Consider the following 18,012-nt stretch of genomic DNA (forward strand, 5'->3'; position numbering starts at 1 on the left):
GACACGCGTCGTTCTGGCCTGTCGCCGAGGCAGGTTGAAACAACAACCAGCTCTGACCAACTCCCCATAGAGCCCATAGTATAGCTAAATTCACACAACACTGGGCACACGACCAATGAGAGTGCAGCGATTGCTCCCTCAATCCTCCAATCAGAAGTCTTTCCGTCCGGCTCGCAGCCCGACCGCTTCTGGCTGTTGCTGACTTCTGCTTTCAATACTGGCCTGTACCGGCCACCCCTCAGCTCTAAGTCTACTAGCTTTCATGCACGTCGTAAAGTTATTCCGTGATTCCCAAACAACTGTGAAAAGTGTCGTAATGACCAGAAATTTATTTGAGTCATTATACTGACACAACCTATGATAAACATCCCTATGCAGTTGGTGAACACTGAATACTGCACAGGACAGCTGTCTTGTATAGTCTTCAGTGTTTACCCATTGCTCAGGCTTGTTTAACATTTCAGCAAGTCTGTTCACCAGATGCCTGTATCTCTGTCATTTTATTAGCATTCGGGGCACGCCATGAAAGTAAACACAGTATGGGAGAAAGATCCATTTCAGGTCCGTGAAATGTAGTTCGGAAAGTTATAAGGACGTTTTGAAGAGATCCTGGGATGTGACGTTGGCACTTTACCGGTAGTCCCACAGACGTCCCAGAGAGGATAAGGGATGTCCGAATGACGTTTCTATTGTCCGGAGCTCAACGTTCTGGGGACGTCCGCAGGTCAATGTTGGTTTACTGGGTAGCGGAGCGACCGTGAGAAGATGGAACATAAAATATAGTACTAGAAATTAGTCTAGTGTGGTAAAGCACTTTAGGGATTGACACCGTCTGGACCATTAGTAGATGATAGTTTGAGTGATAATAGTTTGAGTTTGAAAGAGTTTGAGTGATGATAATTTTACAGATGCCTGAGGGTGTGATGTCGATGCTGTTCATAGTATCAGTGGTTAGTGGGTGCAAGGTGGGACACTGATTGTATTTATCAGCATTGAAGACGGAGAAGAGAAAAAGGGTGTGAATTCCGTTCCACATCGGTCGGCCGGGATGACATCACCATTTGTATCGGTTAAGGTTATATTGGGACACTTTCGTGGTGATAACGTGTTCCAGAATTTCTTAGGATTGTTACTCAGAAGGGATGTTAGGTCTTGGTGGAAGAATTTGTGTTTTGCTAGCTGAACCTCATGGTAGTAGCTATGTGCACATACGTCAAAATTAGGCAACACTGTCTGCATTATTGTTGAGGGAGTGTTTCTCATAGAAAGAAGTTAGACCGTCGTTAATCGTCCGAAAATTAACTCGGTTGTATGCGAATATTTTTTTCCATGTACAATTATGTGTCCTAGGTCCGGAAGACGATATACTAAAGAACATATTTTTATGGTCGCTAAGCCTGCCAGTAACGTGCATTGAGGAAATGTCATCAGGGTGAGTGGTTAATACCAGATCTAGAATTGATTCTGTACTGGAGGTGACTCTTGTTGGCCGCAAGATAATCTGAGTGAAGTTAAAACTCAGGCGCAGCTCGATAAAGCTTGTAACGAGGACGCAATGGGGATCGATGCGGTCAATATTATTTCAGTCATTGGTTGTGTAATTGAAGTCACCCATCAATAGTATGCGACTGGAAGGAAACTGGTGTGAAATACGAATGAGGTCGTCGCGAAGCAGCGAGAGAAGCGAGTAATCGCTAAGATCAGGTGGTCTGTAACAAACACCAGCCACAGTCAGAGGAAAGGACTGTGAGAGTGCAACCCAAATGATTTCTAAAGGGCTATAGAGGTAAAGATACGGGATGGATGAAGCCAGTTTTTAGCTGCGATAAGAACACCACCGCCTCTCCTGTTTTTTTCTGTCTTTACGAAAGATAGCATAATCAGGGAAATGTAAATGCAGTTCGTTATCGGAAACACATGAGGAATGCCATGTTTCTGTAATCACGATAACATCTTCACAACTTACGATGCAATGCTACCCACCCCAGAAAACAAGAAAACAAAAACAAAAAACAATGTGTTAAATAGTTATGAAGATACGCGGCGTCAAACTGCGTAGGAAACGCCATGGTCGAAATGTCCACATCAGAATGAGAATTCATTAAAATAGAACCACCAATTATTTTCAGCCACTTTCAGCGCCAGTATGCCTCCTAAGGACGAGGTTTTAATATATGTTTGAAACAAAAAAAATTCGCCACCGTGCATGATCCGGCGTGAAATCACCGTATAATAACTGAAGTATATATAATTCAGTGTATTGCAGACGTTGCATTTATCGAGCAACGCATCATTACTCATGAAGCAGTCACAACTTACAAGTCATCTTTACAGGTGAGCTGTACTGGTTGTACATGCGTGAGGGAGTAGAGTCTTGTGTACTTCTTCCCAGAATGTGTCGCACAGTAGAAATTTTAGGAGCACCACCTAATGGCAGCTGAGGGTGCATGCGTGGTATTATGCAGTCCAGCATCATTACGAAGAGCGTGTCATGTCCTGTTCCTTGGGATGCTGGGCATAGAAGTTTATTGTCATGAGCGCAAAATAACGTGCTTGTTGATATTGTCAAATGGCTACGCATGTCCGTTCAACAGTAGATTCCATAGATATAGTATTGCATTTCAATGAGAAAGCTGATCTCAAAAATGTGCTAGCGTCATAATACGTGATGCAGATAAGGTCTTCTTCGCCAGACCTGGGTCATCTCCAGAGACCTCCCACATGAAATGGTCACAGGCTACCCAACATAGCATTCTGAAATCTTACTCATCCCTTAAGTAGCATTCAACTGAATTTGTTAGACCCGTAAATCATTTTATCATGTCATTGATGTGATCTGTGGTACTGTCAAATGAGTGCACGTGTCTGTGCAGCAGTATATATCGCGGAACTGATACTGTTTCTAGCGTTTAAATGGGAAAGCTAATCTCGTAAATATGGTAACGCCGAAATAAATCATGCCGATAAGGTGCTCTTTGCCAGACCTGAGCCCATCCCTGCAGAGGCCGCTTACATGAAATAGTCATAAACGTAACATGGACTTCAAAAACCACTTACTATAACTGGAAACACTCTAGTCCTTTAAGATAACAGTTAACTGAATAATATTAGACGCGCAACCCATTTCAGCTGTCTAAGAAATGGCGTTCCACACGTGTTTTGCAGCAGCACCACAACCACCACCTGCACCACGTTATCGAAAATCGTGACCGTCAGAAAATCGATTTGCTTCATGTGAACACATCATGCTGCGGTATAATCAGCAATAATCATCCGAACTCCTATTACAAGAACGGATTGAGGAATCGTTAACACAGATGCTTCAGCGGGGAGAAACGCACATCCGAGAAAAACGAGAACAGAAAGAGTCTCAGCTGGTGGACAATGGGCGTACGCATATGAATTTGTAGCGCGGAGAAAGCTTGGAAAATCACAACTGTTCAAGCAGCGCCGTCCGCGTGCCTTGCCCACATATCGTGCGACTTTGTCTCGTTCGATGGCCATCTCTTCCTGTGATAAGTTTGACACAAATGAAATATGAAATTAAAAAAAAAAAACTACAGACACCCAGCGCAAAATGTGACAACTTACATTTGCTAGACCGTGCATGATGTGAGACCGTGAGACGCCAGAAGCCAGAGTGACCGTTAACGAAGCGAAAGAAAAGACGCTTTGCACACGGAACCATGCACGTGTTCTCAGAAGGCAGGGCCCGTATAACAATTGAAAAACAATAAGCGTCAGTAAAGAGCTAATACTCCAACGCAGATCCTGACATCCTGGACATCAGCTCTTCAATGCAGAGCCGTTTATAGAGAACGTTAGGCCACCCTCTGATATTTTGCCGCCGTATGAGGTGCCTGTTTCGAGGTCAGAGTCGTCATTGCACCGCCCCAAAAGCCTAAATTCATGCGAAACCCGCTTATGAGCCATCTGGTGGGCGCCATTTTGATGCGATATGCCAGCTGGTCGAGATGTGCTTTGTCGCGCTCAATGCAGTCGGTAGTAGCTCATAAGCACCAAATGCTCATAACCTCCAAACGCTCAAAACCTCCAAACGCTCATATGCACCGAAAAAAAGTTGGTGGTTTTGAGCGTTTGGTGGAAATGAGCAGGAGGGGAGAAGCTGCTCATAAGCACCAAACGTCCAGAACATCCGAATGCTCATATGCACCGAAAGGCGGGAGACCACAAAGGCCGGGTCTTCCTCTCCCGCATTTGAAACAAGGTCATAGGGTGAGAAAGGTGGGATGAATGGCGACTACCAAGGCCGCTTAATGTGTCAGTTTGAAGTTTATGTAACAGCTTGGTCCTGCCAGTCATCTTCCAGACTGAAGGTAGAATAACTATAGGAGCGAGAATGTGTAGAGCATGTTGGATGGAGTTTCGGAAAAAAATAGTCCCGGAAAAGTTCGTCCCGGAAAAATTGGTCCCTGGTTGCGTGGCGGAAGAAATGGTCCCGCGCGGTTCCGTGCGCCCAAAAATACAGGAGCGTCGTTGTGGACATCTGATAAACCGAATCATAGCCAATCAAGTGCTATCATTCGCACTCCTCATTTGTTCGAAATTGGAAGACATGCTTTTTTAAATTAACATTAATCTTAATGAACAATAAATGCTGCACGCCATTTAATGAGGAACATAAAAGCGCTGCACCGCTTGTATTGTACAAATTGCGTCTGTTCTTTCTGTTCCTCTCTTTATTTTGCGGAGTACAGACAACGCGACAAGATCATGAAGCAGTTCTGCAATGTCTGCTACCTTCTCCTAAAAGTGAAAAAAAAAAAAAAAAAAAGAAGAGTCGTCTTTCTGCATAACAAAAATTCAAATCTGAGTTCTTTCTTATTCTCACTGATCAGGCCATATCTTCTGTTTTGTCGACCTACTCGTGGAGTGGTAAAAGTTGTTTGGATTTCTGTAAAACGCTAACAACTTGGGGCAGCGTCAATGGGAACTTGAACTGTAGAATCGCAGCAAAAATTTTGAAGTAAAAAATGGTAGACATCGATGCCAGCGAACTTATAATGGAATATCCTTTTGTGTCATTCAGAAAAAGAGAGGACGACAAACAAAGAGACGCCAAACAATTTTTAACGTACACATACAAGAAAGCCTCCAGGAGATGTATCTGAATCCTTGCATTTGCGTCAGCATTCTATTTTCTGACCACACCAGCTACTTTCGCTGATGCTGAAAGACGTCTCAGCACAATGAAACTGACCGATCAAGAATATCCTGCGCTCAATTAACCATAAGAGATGTCAGGCTTTCTGAGTTCGTAGTCAACCGAAAACATGATTATCATATCTCTGGACTATGACGCATTGATTAACCAACTTGCGAAGAACAAGGCTCGAAAGAAGGGTCTTGCGCAAATGTTCACTGCAGGCCTATGTATGCATAATATAAACCCTATATAAATATCGTATTCCAGCTTCTGCACTGTAAGTGAACCCGGACATATGTTCGGAGGGGACCACGCTCTTTGTTGCTACAGCCCTGGAAGCCGAGTGCCTTTCGAGCTAGAATCAAGTCTTTTGTCCTAGGCTGCCTCCATGTCTATGAAAATAAAGCTCAAATTGAAATCCATAAACGAGAAGGCGCTATTCGTTCTGGCTACATACAAGCAGGACCAAGCTGTTACATAAACTTCAAACTGACACATTAAGCGGCCTTTGTAATCGCCATTCATTCCACCTTTCTCACCCTATGACCTTGTTCCAAATGCGGGAGAGGAAGACCCGGCCTTTGTGGTCGCCCGCCTTTCAGTGCATATGAGCATTCGGATGTTCTGGACGTTTGGTGCTTATGAGCAGGTTCTCCCCTCCTGCTCATTTCCACCAAACGCTCAAAACCACCAACTTTTTTTCGGTGCATATGAGCGTTTGGAGGTTTTGAGCGTTTGGAGGTTACTTACGACCCACAGCCGCATGCGATATGTGGGCTTTGTTGCCAAATTGAAAAAAATTCAAGGACGAAGCAAAGTATGCACGTGTGTTTGCTTAATATGTGTACCAATAAATTGCTTACTTTTGTGAAGAAAAAAAAATGTGTTCCTTTATTATTCGCATGGCAACAGCGTGTGCGTAAAGCACGGGCAGGGTTACACCATACGAAATTCGTTACACTAAGGATACTCCCTATTGAAAAATAAATAAATAAATAAATAAAAATAAAAAGGAGATAATCGTGAGGTTACCCCAGAAATCCTGAGGTTCTGCTAAGGTAACCCCAGCAACTCAGGGTTACCCCAAGGCGCCGTAGAGTTACCCCAAGACGCCCTGGGGTTACTCTAAGAAACCATGTGGCTACCGTAAAATGTTCTATGGTATACCGTGGGCTTTCTGTGGTTACTCTATGAACCCTTGGGGACTTAACCCAAAGTTCCTGACATTTCTTCTTATCTGCGTGCGAGGTGTACTTAATGGGAGAACAAGCGATTTGTGTAATGACATGAAGGCACATCACAGCCATGACTTATAACGTTATCGCGATAGTATGTTAATGATCATTGTTCTGAAGTGACCGCTATCACTCGGCCGCTTCTTAATTAAAGCTCATTTTCGACTCGCGTTCTGACACCTATGTCAAGCAACATACATGAACATTGGTGTCTTGCGTGCTGAATTGTTTTAGATTTGAACGCTCGCTTTCCGCATGCCACTAAACACCTCTCGTCAAGGTGTTGAATTAATTCATCTAATGCGACTCGATGTGGCTTTTACAGCTCAGTGCCGTTACCGCTTGAGACAAGTTGACTCTCCGAGATACTGTTACTGCGGTGCTTTAAAATAGCTAGAGCACATTCTTCTTCATTGCCTACACTACCAACCTACCCGAACCGAACTTTCCGAGTCTCTTAATCAGCTGGATTCTCGCCCCTCTCTCTGCCAAAATTGCTTGGTCCAGCCCACCAACGCTTTGCCTTGAAAGCTCTTTTGACCTTTTTGGGCATAGTCGCAGTTCGATCCGTATTGTGAAAGGGCTCATTATTTCATTCCTCACATCACCAACAGCATTGGGGTAGCGTTTCGCCCGTGACGATGAAACTCGCCATTAATCATCTCAAAATAAAGATGTTGTTCTTCTTCTTCCAGATTCATCAATTGTAATCAAGTAGTCAAAACGTCAGAGTGAACGAACTGCACACCTGCGCATATTCATACATATCTATTTCATGCTTTATATGCATGTTAGTGAAATGCATGTTAGTGAAATCGTGAGTCAATTGTGGAATGACACGAAGGCACATCGCAACCCTGAGTTTTGATTGTTATGTGCTTCACTTCAATTCAGTACAGTTTATTTATCATTCACATGACAGGGCGGCAAAGAAAAAAGTTGCCAAAAGGCTACTTGACAAGGCTCTGTCGCCCAAATTTTTAGCAGCGAGCCAGCAACATGTATCAAGAATTACATAGATGCACAATTAATTATACAAGGATTAAGGGGGGGGGAATCGTTCTCATTAATTCTATCATGGTGTAACACAAAGTTACATGATTTTATTCAAGGTGCTGTGAATATCATTCTCGGTCACTTTTTCATATTATTCCACATCTTGACAGATAAAAGGTCCCGATTGTTCAATTGTTTATTGAGCGGCTGTGGTAGGTTATGACGGAGTGATCGGTGAACTAAGGTAGCCATGCGGGGTAGTTGGTACATATCCATTCGTGGTAACCTCAGCCAATTGGACCACTTCAGCCTTTTGTCCTCATCCCATTGGCTGAAGTTACCACGAATGGAGTGATTGGTGGTCATAGCTTGTGCGAAAAAATGGGATCTTCCACTTATTATTTCCACGGAGACAGACGAATGACGTGCTTTGTTCCAAAAGTGAACATGTCTCCAAGAAGTGCCGATGCATATCCATACAGAAATGTGATATGCTGATAATTCGTGGCTTTACGTCAGGAGCTATCTTTGGTCATGAACGAATGGTTAAAGGTGGTGTCCGCGAGGAATCCGGACTTATAATGTTAATGTGATATCCACTTGGAGATGCCTTAAAAGAAGAAACACTCGCAATTTCTTTAATATTTTTATGTGAATTTTTATAAGCAATGGAACAAGATCGGTGCAACTATTGGTCGGGAAAAAATGGAATGTTCTTGATATAGAAAATACATGGGGCCGCGCAGGCCCTATCTCCTCTTAAATGCAAGGGCTGACACACACCAACGGGTACGTCAATGGCTGAGCAGCCTGGATGGCGGTAGTGCGTGGACATAAAAAACGACGAAGACAAAGAGGAGGCAGAGTGAAGATTAGCAGGCTTATGGACGTCGACTACGACAGATGTGGGCGCAGTGTAGTCTGAAGGCTGGGCCGGGAAAGTTAATGACACAGGTTTACTGAACTCAGAGGTAGTGCAAAGCCCCTGGGAGTGCAGGGCGGACAACATGTGTTTCCGCACATGTGTTGTATCTGCAGAACAGTACCCACGTAGGCAACGAACGAAAAAGAATAAAAGACAAAGGCTGTGCGTGGGATTTTACGGTGATCCGGAGGAGTGACATGATCCACGTGACCTAGGAGCTTTACGGTGGCTCTGTCAGATGGCGGTGCAAGAAGTATGGCTCACAATATGTCACAATATATAACCCTCTAGCGTCTGTATATTTGAAGTGGAAACAAAATAGCCAACACGACAAAATACAATATCCGTTGTTTGTGCCGTATCACAGTATAATAATACTTGTGTGTAATCTTGTCGTGTCTACCCACGAATTTGGACACTACACTTACGTGTTCATAAAAAAAATCATACGAAGTCGTAGATTGTGCCTCAAGTAAGCAGCCTGCTTGGGGAATGGGGCTGTTCTATTCTGCTGGCTGTGGAAGGAGAGTGTTTGTTCGAAATATCCAACTTCTCACTCGAGGCTTCACTCTTGCCATATATCCCGGATCGCTGGATCCCTTTTCCTTTGACATATCATATTGCACGAACAGACCTTCCATTTGCACGGCATGCATCAAGCTGGGACAGCAGGGCGGCTTCTAGGAAGAAACCAGTTGCGAAACCGTGCCCACTCTTATCACTATATATAGCGACGCCAGAGGAATGTTATTTCGCTTGGTAGACAATCGCGTCGGTGGTATAGTGGTTAGCATAGCTGCCTTCCAAGCAGTTGACCCGGGTTCGATTCCCGGCCGACGCATGCTTTTTTTTTTTTTTATTTACGGCTTGTTATTCGGCACATCTTACTTGAGGAACCCTAATTATTATACACCTACAATTGACACCATGCGGAACGATTCTACCTGATATGCACTTTTGGCGCCAAACACTGTTCAACAAGCTGGTCACTGAATTTAATATTACAAAAACCTGTCATGTAGACTCATGAAAACAATGTCTCTCACTTGCTTGACGCTTTCAGAGCTTGACGTACATGGAATCATCCGACACATGATTGCAAAAGAATGGCCTATTCCAAAGAACACGCACAGTAGTTTTAGATAGAGCGTTAAAAAGTAGGACAGAATATTAGTAAGGTAGTTTAAGGGGTTGAGAAACCATATGCAACACACTAAATGTATGGCTCCGTTGTATGACTCAGTTGTAGAACCATAGATTCGACACACAAAGTCGCACATTCCCCTTTTGAACGGTTTTTTCACTCTTGGGTTTTTAAAATTGCGATTTTTTCAAGCCATCGTCGACGGTGCCGCCGAATTACGCACAGAGTCGTCAGCAAACGCACGGCAAGTGACTTTACGCTTGCCGGAAGTACCCGAAGGTCACCACACCGAAGGCCGTTCTCTGGTGGCCCCAGCGGCCGGCTCCCTCTTTAGATCCGTTACGTCGTCATGGAAACGGAAAAGTATGCACTTCCTTTCTCCGCGATAAAGCGTCACTCCAAAAACTGGCGAGGAGTTGGAGAGTTGAGAGCGACGGAGTAGCTCGCCCAGCGGGCGACCTTCAGGGTGCAATAAGTAGTTTCGTAACGCAGAAACATTGCGTTTTGATGCGCATGTTTAGCACACATAAATCAATATTTACAACGCGATTTCTTTAAAGGGACGGTCTCGTACCCCCTGCCCCTTTCATAAAGTGTACCATTCGATTGCGCCTTGTTGAAAATGGAATACTGCTAATTTACCCGACAAAACACGCCACAGTTATTAAATAACCGAATTAAATTGATAAAGATTGCAGAGCATGCCGCGATCTGTGTTGGTAACAATAAGAACGGCCACGTCGCCTGCGGGTAAGTCCGTGATAGGATACAGAAATCGTCTGCTTTTGCGCGCGCTAGTGCATCGGCGTGAGCAGACGACTTTCAGAAGTTACTGGTCACCGCGGCAACTTTCGTACATTTTCTTTCAGTTCTCAGGTGAAAAACGCGCATTCTAAGTAGTGGCAAGCATGGCGGCTCAGAAAAACTATGTTAAGAGGGGATACGAGTGAGGCGGCATCTCCGATTCACGATTTTTTTCGCTCCTAGATGGCGCCACACGAACATACGGGTCTCAGCCTGGAGGAAGCTGTAACCATTACCCTTAGTACAAATAACTCGCTCCTCCGCAGGATTGTGTAGTCCCAAAAACACGTGTGACCTCCTTGACTATTGAGATGCAGGGATCTCACGTCATGTTTGGGTTGCCAAGGTCAACTCAGCTACAAAGAAAGAAGGAGGTCCCGACGAAAGCCAATTCTTCCCTTTTGTCCCTTTGTGGACTGCATCTGGTGACTTCTTGATGTTTTGCTATCTAAGCTTGTCTGACTTTCTGGACGCAGCGCGGAGTCCAAATGTTATATTTCGTTGGGCCTCGCTTATTTATATTCACCTGCTGATTTTTCTTTGGCGCCGAGTTCTCACACTAGAACATTTTGCGGACGCATTTGTGCAAGTGAATCTAAATTTATTTGTCGCTGCAAACATTAACCGAATAAGTCCCCCGAAACCTAGACAAGATAAGCCGTGCAGACCTTTGCATTTTGTCTTCTTTATTTGTTTTTTTTTTCTCGGACAGCGTGGATGTGCAGAGATCCAAGACTGCAGATGCATGCTCTAAATGAGGGGAACTAATGTTTTGATAGCAGATGGGTAGAAATCCAGCGAACCGGTAGAGATGTAGGAAGGGAGTTGCCTCAGGACAGAAGCCGCCGATATTTCGAACAGAGACTGTTGAAGAAGAACAGTCTCTGAAGAACAGTCTCAGAAGAACAGAAGAAGAACAGTCTCTGTTCGAAATATCGGCGACTTCTGTCCTGAGGCAACTCCCTTCCTAATGTTTTGATTGTAAAAGAAAAAAATGGAGATGTTAGTCCTGAGCCACTCGGAACTAATGCTTTATATGCTGTTAATTTAATATGTTGTACCATGGCGAAATTTCCTTCTTATAGTTTCCACAGACGAGCGGCTTTCGCACACATATGGATATCCGATTTCAGAACTTTCCCTTTAAATTTGCCGCCAGCAATGAGAAGGGTGCCCAGAAGAAGCACAGACTGTCGGCTGCTCCCAACGTCAGGCCATATTCTTCAATATGTGTAATTCGTCGGATTGTACCCACTTTTCTGTTCAGCTGTGTTGTTCGTAAATGACAAAGGTCTTAAAATAACCAGTGGCCTCCCCTCTTCGGCGGAACAAAGCAAACAAATAAATAAAAAAGCAGAGGACACTGATTGCCTGCACCGTATGCTCGAATCAAAACTTACGGAAAAACAGGTGCGTACGACCCACTCCACGGAGCTTTGAACTCCTTTCAAAACAAACGCCTTTCCAACAAACGGCGCCGATCAAACGGCATTCGACCAAACGATTTTCGATGAAATGGGCGGACACCCAGTTTTAGTTTATTTACTTTGCGCCTATGTGCAGGTGAACCTAAATTTGGTCCTTACAACATACATGTATCCTTCGAAACCTAGACAAGATATCAGAAGGTCGAAACTTAAAAGGCTGAAAAATTAAAACATCGAACGATCAGAAGGCTGAAAATTCAGAAAACCGAACTATCAGCAGGCCGGAAAGCCAGAAAACCGAATTACCGTAAGGTCGAAAAGTAAGGAAGCCAAGATACGGAAATTGTTATTCCAACTGCGATAAAAAATGAGCTATACAAAGTAAGTAGGATAGAATTGTTGAGAATTAATACAGGGAATAAATCGTTTCACCAAACTTCCCTTTAGATAACGTACTTTCGATCACTTAGGCAGAAAACAAAAAGTAAAAGTAGAGATGACTGTGTTATTGCAAGAGTTTATTGTACACGACGACAATCACGTTCGGGTTGCCAAATATATAGAGCGACACCATCTCCTCTAAAATTCATTGAGTGGGTAGTACAAGTCATTCACTGGCAATCACCCACCAGGCACTTTCTTTTTGTAAACATGTCCCCAAGAGTCTAGGCAGCTAAGACGCTCAGACTTGCAAATGCAGGTTGCAGTACATCAGTGCAAATAGTGTTTCGTGAATTTTGGGAGCAAGCTTTTTTTTTTTTTTTCAGAACTTGCCATTTTTTGAGTCAATATACCCAATAAGCACTCATCTTCTGGGTGTAATATGTGACACCCCTCTTACACCCATCATTGGACCCCGAGCCCGAGAACTCGGAAGACTGAACAATCGAAAGCCAGAGCCCAAGCAGCACAGACAATCCGGGCCAACATCGGGTCAACATGCCTCTGCCGATAACCCATGCATCGGCCCAATATACGCTTTGCAACGTCCACCTTAGTTGGGCCGATGTCGCTTGCCAACGTGTGTCCGACATCGCTTGCCAAAGTTGGTCCGACGTCGCTTGCCAATGTGGGTCCGATGTCGCTTGCCAATGTGGGTCTGACATTGCTTGCCAAATTGTGTCCGATATCGCTTGCCAATGTATGACCGGTATAGCTTCCCGCACAGTAGCCAGTATCATCTGCCACTTAGTGGCTGATATCGCTCTGTTCCATAGCGGACATCACTTGTTGCACACGGTGGCTGGTAAAAGGTCAGCTTCATTTTGTGGTTTTCAGTTAGCATGTGTATTGCATGTGCGCATCACAAAAAATACAAGGTAGACATATATTAAGACAATGAAAATAATTTATTATACTTCTTTGTGCGTTCCTTCCTGCCGCCCTCGCGGTCACCCGCAGAAGCCAGGTATCGACTTATCCTTGCGCAGATTTCTTTGTCGGTGACCCCCACCTTCAAAACACCCATGCGTTTGTGAACTGCAGCTGAAAAAAAGGTATAACAGGCAATTAATATGCAGGCCATACCATAAGTAAAACGTGATGCATGTTTAGAATCGCTCTCACTCAATTGAGTGAATTCAAGTTCACTCAAGAGTGAACGTCGAAGCTGCATACATGCAGCTTCGACAAGAACTACAAAAAACTAAACACAAATGTTCTCAATACCCATTCAGGTTTTGAAAAACCTCAAAAGAGGCACACAAGTAATCATGCTGAAACATTACGCGAAAAGAAGGTCAACCATGGTAGCAATGCAATGTGTGATTGAAAGCAGATCGTCTTGCCCTTTAGTTGTCTTAAGCACAGCCACAGTAGAGCGGCTGTGCCCACAGCACTGCTACAGAGCATGCACTACGTCCCCACAACCAGACAGATATACTCTTCAAGAAAGCGTGCAACTGTAAGATGACGAATCACCAAAAATTAACATTTCAATTAGGGGAAATCGGGTGAAACAGAGATGTCAGACTGAGAGACTATCCTAGCTGGGCCATTTCACTTTTAACACATCCTGAAACATGCACTAAACTATATATATATATATCTGAACTTTGATATGCAAATGAGGCGACCGCGAACTGGGGGAGTACGATGCTTATTTCACGTCAGACGGCCACGTGATTTGGAGTGGTGGATGTGATTGAGTAGGTGCTGCTCAGCTGGCCAGATAAGCCTCCGTCAGTTAGGGCGACGTGCTCTTTTTTGGCTTCGGCTCATTTGCATATAAAAATTCTGGAATGGGTATTTTACTGCACGTGCCTTTCAAGGTTTTTAAACATGAAATGGTATACAACGAGGGTAGTCTCTAATTCTGCTATCTTGCTTTTGCTGGTTGCGACATAAGCTCTTCCAGAGGATGCCTGCCTGGCTGTAGAACTCAACTGCGAAAACATCTGTGCTGCTCACATAGCTGTGTTATGAAAATGCTGTAAAGGCTAAAAATAAACACCCCGTGTCGATACTTTTTTTTAAAAAAAAGGACATTTCACTTGACTCGCAACTTTGAGAGCTACGCCAGCTTCAAGACAGGACAACGAGCCCCGAGTGAACACAATGCATTACACAACAATGTTGGAACGCTGTAAACTATTCTAAAAAGCGTCTCCGACTAAATCCCCTGATCCATGAGGGATAGAACGAAAACTCAGCAATGCAGACATTTTGCCAAAATATTGCTTACCCAACACGCAAGAAAACAGCCTTGTTCCTTTAAATGGTCTTTTGCCATTGCGGCCTTCAACAGTCAGTTGTTGCTGAACAGACTTCCTTGTGCAGGTCTCCATAATGATTCTTACAACATCGTTCAGGGAACTGCCCCCAAGGACAGCTAGGCGATCCACCTTACAGAAATAAAAATGGACACGACTAAGTTTTCACAGCTCTCACCAGGGGCATTAATCACGCAAATGGATTGATATACGAGTTACACAGCAAGTTGATAAACCAACATAAAATCAGGTAATGTGCCTTCTAAAAATGAGCTTCCCAGCAATAAGATTATGTCTAGTAAAACAATGCAGCAAAGCAAACAAAGCAGGGTGTTTGTTCAAAATAGCTGATTGCTCGGAAAGCTCTTTTGTAACTGTTGGCACATTTCAAAATGTCAACTCAAGTTTCCCAATCCCAAACAGTCTGGGCACACTTACAAGGTTCTGCCTTGTGGCATTGTCCTGTAGCTTTTCCTCTAAAATTTCCCAGTCCCTAAGACTGCTAAGTGGCTCCTGCAGAATCTGCTCCAGGACATCACAGGAGTAGACTGGTGCTGCTGTTCCTTCGAGTGCTGCAACCCTTTGTGACAAGTCTCTGAGCGCTGCTTTAATGTCCAGCACCAGCTTCAGTAGCTTCTTCTGATACGCTAAAAAAAAAGAACATGTTGACTCATGTGTAAGGACCTAAGGTAATAACTGGCAAAATATTCACATATTAACATGCACGAACAACCATGATGTGTAAAAAAAAGTTACAAAAGTGGCTTGCATAGATAGAGAGTTACAAGATTCGCAATTGACAGATGAATGGCTGTGGAGTAAAAAGCCAACGCTTTAGTGAGTGTGCTACAAGCCGAAACAGTTAAAACCCCTTATAGCATACACAAGCCCAATGATGGTACGGATTACGAACCAGTCAGGTTTCCGTCAGGGTCATCTCTTCCAGCCTGACTGCTGCGGCTTACAGCGTCACTTGCTTCGGGTGAGAAGCCTGATTACAGAATTCAATCATTGAAAGCAGCATATTCATAACACACAAGATTGGTGGGCACTGAAAGCAACCTTATAATATCACAATGGCACACTTAAGCAACTTACAAGGTCCAGGAGATTGTGTAGCTTCAGTGATGCACATACTGCCCAGCGGTGGCGGTGAGAGTGATGCGCGTCCTGGTAACAGGAAGATTGTAAGTGATTTGGAATGCTAAAAATGCAGTTCCCCAATACATAATTGCACTTCCACCACTGCACTATCTTTCACCTTGGTGGAAGCACTGAGCCTTTATGAATCTCATCTAAACATAACTTAAACTGCACAGTAGCACCTTGTAGCAAAAGACCGGGTATACTTACCCGAACTGCAGACTGTGTTGTCGATCGTATGCGCTAAACAAATGAAATAATAAATTCATGAAGAAACATTCTAAAAGGAGCAAAAAGTGTCCTTAAAGTATATATTACACAACTTACGTGGTGACGGAAGCTGCATTCTTCGTTTAGCTGGCAGGTCAACCTCAGCTATAGAATACAAGTATTTCATATGTAGCAGCATTTTGACACCCAGCTACTGCATCACTGATGTGAATTGTGAGAATACCTGTGATATCTTCGTCGCTGGTTTCAGATTCAAGATGAGAGGTGTACTCTGCCTCTCTGGCATTCTTTTTTCCTCTTCTGTAGTTGCCTGTTGCATAAAAACATCAGAACTCAGCACAAGAGAAGATTCCACCATTTTTGCAGATCAAAGAGCACTCTAAGAATCACCTAAATAAAAGTAGACTTACTGAATGACGCCATGCAAACACAAGGGTGCAGCTCCCAATCGTCTTCCGGCTCGGCTCGATCCCTGATCATATTGGCAATCTTTGAATTCTGCTTCTTGGCTGGCCAAAGGCATAGCTTCCCACCAATAATCCATTTTGACGGCACCAGTTCGACTGTGTCATTTGCGAACTTTACAACTGTGTAAAGTTTGCTAAAGTATAGAAGAAAAAGAAAAGGTTAGAGCAAAATACCACATGCCAATGTTTTTATTAATTTAAGAGAATATAAAATGAGACCACATTCACAATTCTTTGAACAAGTTAAAGTGAAATTACTTTGCACGTGGTTTGGGTCTAATCTCTTGAAAGCTGCACGACTTTCTAAAGATACTAAGCGCATTCTTTTCACTTGCACTGGACTGCACTACCTTGGACTCCACGCAAGACGGGTTTTCGGCAGCTGCACTTTCTAGCAGAAAGGAACTTTATTAGTAATGCCTTTCTTTTCAACAGGAAAGTGCAGCACGCAAATAACCCAGTTCAGATCTGGTGCATGAGGTGCAAGCGAAAAGAATGCACCTACGGTGGCTGACAGCCGTCCACGTGGTTGACGGGTTTGCGTTTCAAGACCGCATAACGTGTCGCAAATACCTTTGGTAGCTTTTTGCTGACATGCAACATATATTCAGAGGTGCAAGCCGAATGCCCTTACGCGCCTGATGTGTGCATTGGCATCGAGGCGGAAGACCAGTCACAAGGAATGGCTCCCATATAACTGATGTAATATTCTAGCACGAAGACGCAATTAGAAAAATAAAAAAAACGCCTTAGCTCACCTTATTTTGTATGTGCCCATTGACGTTGCTTCTCCTGTGGGTGCCATTTCAAATGCTCTAAAAGCACTCACAAAACAACACTACAGATCAAGAAACTGCAATGGTGCAGCAAGGAATAGATTAAGCAATGTAAGAGATAAATTAACTGTAGGGACGACGCACCAATACACCAGCCAACTCAAACCACGCGGGACGCAAGACAACACCGCACAAAGAAAAAAACGGAAAAGAAGATCAGGAAGCGGAAGTGGTGATACACTCTCGATCCTCTCGACGAGAACACTGATCTTGTCGATCTCGTATTTCACGCGGGGTTCTTCGGGTTCTTCATAAACTTTGTAATACAAACTTAAATTTATTTAAGTATGAAACTTATGTAAACATCAAAATGCAAAAGCATTGCAAATTATGAATGCATTGTTTACTACGAACATTACTACATCCTGTTCCTGTATTATGGCCGACGAATGTGCATAGCAGCATGAAGCCGTGGAATCTAAGAATTCTAGGAATAAGCGCGTTTAGATTCGCTTAATTGCACATCCGGTCTTCGCTTCTCATATGTGGAGTGTCCTCTTCGTGGCTTATTATTGCACTTCGTGTATGTGACACACTGACGCCATGTCGAGATGGACACGCTATCGCGCATTGCGAAGAGATTTCGAAACCACTGTGTCCGAAATTCTAAACAGTGATATACAGCATGTGCATCCATCGTATGTGTGTCCGCAGTTGGGAGATGACGCTGATGAACCCTTCGCAACTGGAGACGAAAGTACTGGTTCGCATTCACTCACAGACGATGCAATATCGGACCTGTCTTGGGAAGAGCTTAGCGATGATGCAGTGGTCGAAGAAGAACCTTGCGGAGATCTGATTCAGCCAGAAAATTCTGACGACCTGGTCTTGAAGTTAGCCCGACTCTCACTGAAGCACAACCTAACGCATGCTTGTGTTAATGACATCGCCGGGCTCCTGCGATCATGCGGCCACGAAATTCCAGT

General features: G+C 43.9%; 1 protein-coding gene, 1 long non-coding RNA gene and 1 other non-coding gene across 3 annotated transcripts in view; 1 reads left to right on the forward strand and 2 right to left on the reverse strand.

The window, feature by feature from the left end:
* The window catches only part of LOC135377757 (uncharacterized), a 37,886-nt gene extending 21,615 nt beyond the window's left edge, over positions 1-16,271 (reverse strand). Inside the window, exons 1-9 of the mRNA XM_064610415.1 lie at positions 16,194-16,271; positions 16,007-16,093; positions 15,880-15,927; positions 15,763-15,795; positions 15,508-15,579; positions 15,323-15,400; positions 14,848-15,056; positions 14,382-14,541; positions 13,057-13,183 (exon numbers count right to left, since the gene is read on the reverse strand). Of these exons, the coding sequence (XP_064466485.1) occupies positions 13,057-13,183; positions 14,382-14,541; positions 14,848-15,056; positions 15,323-15,400; positions 15,508-15,579; positions 15,763-15,795; positions 15,880-15,927; positions 16,007-16,093; positions 16,194-16,263 (884 nt within the window). The 5' untranslated portion in view covers positions 16,264-16,271. The remainder of the gene's footprint in view (positions 1-13,056; positions 13,184-14,381; positions 14,542-14,847; positions 15,057-15,322; positions 15,401-15,507; positions 15,580-15,762; positions 15,796-15,879; positions 15,928-16,006; positions 16,094-16,193) is intronic.
* Positions 9,093-9,164, forward strand: Trnag-ucc (transfer RNA glycine (anticodon UCC)). The gene has a single exon. It is a non-coding gene; the product is annotated as a tRNA-Gly (tRNA).
* Positions 16,272-16,274: 3 nt separating the features above from the next.
* On the reverse strand, positions 16,275-17,228 carry LOC135401662 (uncharacterized). Its single transcript, XR_010424877.1, has 3 exons — positions 17,171-17,228; positions 17,009-17,074; positions 16,275-16,384 (listed from the first exon to the last, which is right to left on the reverse strand). It is a non-coding gene; the product is annotated as an uncharacterized LOC135401662 (long non-coding RNA).
* Between the last annotated feature and the right edge of the window lie 784 nt (positions 17,229-18,012).

The sequence above is a fragment of the Ornithodoros turicata genome, chromosome 1, assembly GCF_037126465.1.
Source record: "Ornithodoros turicata isolate Travis chromosome 1, ASM3712646v1, whole genome shotgun sequence".
In the NCBI taxonomy this organism is placed as follows: Eukaryota; Metazoa; Arthropoda; class Arachnida; order Ixodida; family Argasidae; genus Ornithodoros; species Ornithodoros turicata.